This window comes from Dama dama, chromosome 20 (genome assembly GCF_033118175.1).
Source record: "Dama dama isolate Ldn47 chromosome 20, ASM3311817v1, whole genome shotgun sequence".
Classification (NCBI taxonomy): Eukaryota; Metazoa; Chordata; class Mammalia; order Artiodactyla; family Cervidae; genus Dama; species Dama dama.
Window position 1 is genome coordinate 12,757,490 of NC_083700.1, and position 2,433 is coordinate 12,759,922.

General features: G+C 37.5%; 1 protein-coding gene across 1 annotated transcript; it reads left to right on the forward strand.

The window, feature by feature from the left end:
* Nucleotides 1–966, forward strand: LOC133074455 (olfactory receptor 10X1-like). The gene has a single exon (XM_061168396.1). It carries the CDS (start codon nucleotides 13–15, stop codon nucleotides 964–966), a length of 954 nt encoding a protein of 317 aa, XP_061024379.1. The 5' UTR covers nucleotides 1–12.
* Nucleotides 967–2,433: the final 1,467 nt, after the last annotated feature.

Below are 2,433 nucleotides of genomic sequence, written 5' to 3' on the forward strand. Positions count from 1 at the left end.
GAAAATTCAACAATGAAGATCAATCAGACAATCTTGAAAGAGTTCATTCTTGTTGGCTTTTCTGTTTACACACATGCACAGACAGTCCTCTTTGTGGTTTTCTTTTGCCTCTACCTTCTCACCCTCACAGGTAACCTGACCATCATGAGTCTAACTTGGGTGGACAGATGTCTTCACACACCCATGTACCTCTTCCTTAGTGCACTCTCTTTCTCTGAGACCTGCTACACACTAACCATTATCCCCAGGATGCTGGCAGATCTCCTGGCCAAGAAAAGAAGCATTTCGGTTATAGGTTGTGGCTTGCAGATGTATTTCTTCTTGGGACTTGGTGCCACTCACTGTCTCATTCTGACTTTCATGGGGTATGATCGCTTCCTGGCCATCTGCAACCCTCTCAGATATCCTTTGCTTATGACCAATATGGTGTGTGGAAAACTTGTGGTCTCTGCTTGGGTTGCTGGCTTCTTTATCTCTGTGATAGAGATTGCATTGATATTCAGGGGCTCTTTCTGCAGTCCCAACCTTATCAAACACTTCTTCTGTCACATGAGGGCTGTTGTGAGGCTGTCCTGTCTAGACAGTGAACTCACAGAATTCATTGTAACAGCAATCTCAGTGTCAGGCTTGACGGGTACCTTTCTGCTCATTATCCTCACTTACATTTTCATTCTTTCCACTGTTCTCAAGATCCCTTCAGCTGAGGGCAAGCAGAAGGCCTTTTCTACCTGTGCCTCCCACCTCGCAGTGGTCATCATTCACTTTGGTTTTGCATCTATTGTTTATCTGAAGCCAGGAGCACCAGGGGGAGATGACACAGTGATCGCAGTTCCTTACACTGTCATCACTCCTTTCCTCAGCCCTCTCATTTTTAGCCTCAGAAATAAGGACATGAAGAATGCTTTCAGAAAGGCCCTTGGAAAGACACACTTCTTGAATAAGCAATCTTGGATTACTGATGCATGACTGAATGTTCTCATAAGTCAGTGAGGCATTAACCCTGTGACATGTGAAGTCTGTACCATTTACCTTTCTCCAGAGGTTGGCATATGGGGATCAAGTGACTGAGTCTGGGACCTACTCCTTGACAAGCACTTACTTAGCCTGAAAGAAAGGAGTTAAGTGACTTCTATTCCCTGTCCCTGCAGATTTTAGGCTTCTATCAATGAATCTCTGGGTGCACTTCAGTTTTGATGCAGTCGGGGAAGCAAGATTATGGAAAGAAAAAAGCAAAACCTTTGACCACTTCACTAAGAAATGCTTTTAGAGAGCTAGAGATGTAAAAGTTGAAGAATTTTTCTAAGTAATGTGATAAGAAACTGATTTGTTCCTTCAGGATATAAACCATTTCTGATATGAGATATAGTATGTATAAATCTTCAAGTATGTGTAAATATATATATGTTAAGTTCCATGCCGTACTGACTATTAATGATTTCTGATAACTTTGTTCATGATCGTGTCTTTCTAATGATGGAATTAGATACTAGATTCTGACTACACAGGATGTTTTGGAACAATGATTCAAATAATTAATTGGACAATAATCTACATGTTCTAAGTCTATGGGAACCTATCGAAGGCTGAATATAAACTCTAATTTCTTTATGATGAGATCATTAAACAGCTAACCTTAAAAAAATACCTCAATATTGAGTGGTTTAACAACAATAAAAGTGTTTTTGAATAATTTTGGCAGACTATAGCTAATGAAGGCAATTTATTTTACCTAGAGGAAAGTAAATATTGTATAGGTTATATATCACAGAGAGGTTTCTAGTAATCTTAGTGAAATTCCCAACATACAAGCTTAAGAACTTTCTGAATCCTTTCTCAGCTCTGCTGCTAACATGTCCTCTAATGAAGGATACAGTTGCTATACTAAGGATTGGTGTATATAAAATATGGAAAAGCTTTGCAATAGTTTCTGACCTACATTATTTATGGAGATGTTCTAAAGATAACTAAGATAATGGGTGAAAATTATTACTCACTTACCCTGATTCAGGTTATCTATTGCTATGACTGTTTTCTTCCCTGGGACTATTTTTGTAAGTGACACTTTAAGGTTAGCTGAAATTCATTTTCTTGAGAATTAAGGACTATTTTTGTAACACACATGCAGGCAGAATATTTGCCCTTTACATTTGTGGTCATTGCTTTAGTCGTATTTCTCCCATTTTTGTTCCATTCCTAAAAACTAAAAGCTAGAAAATATCTAAATGTCTAGAAGTCAAGAAACACATTTTTAAATAAAAAGTAAATCAATCAAGAAATCCCATGTATATTAGAAAAAATACTTGAACTGGAGGAAATAAAAATACTACAAGTCAAAGCTTGTGGATGTAGCTTTTCAGTGCTTGGATAAAATATATATAGCATTCAAAAATATAGCATTTAAAATGTTCATAGGCTGAATATTTATAAGATAAG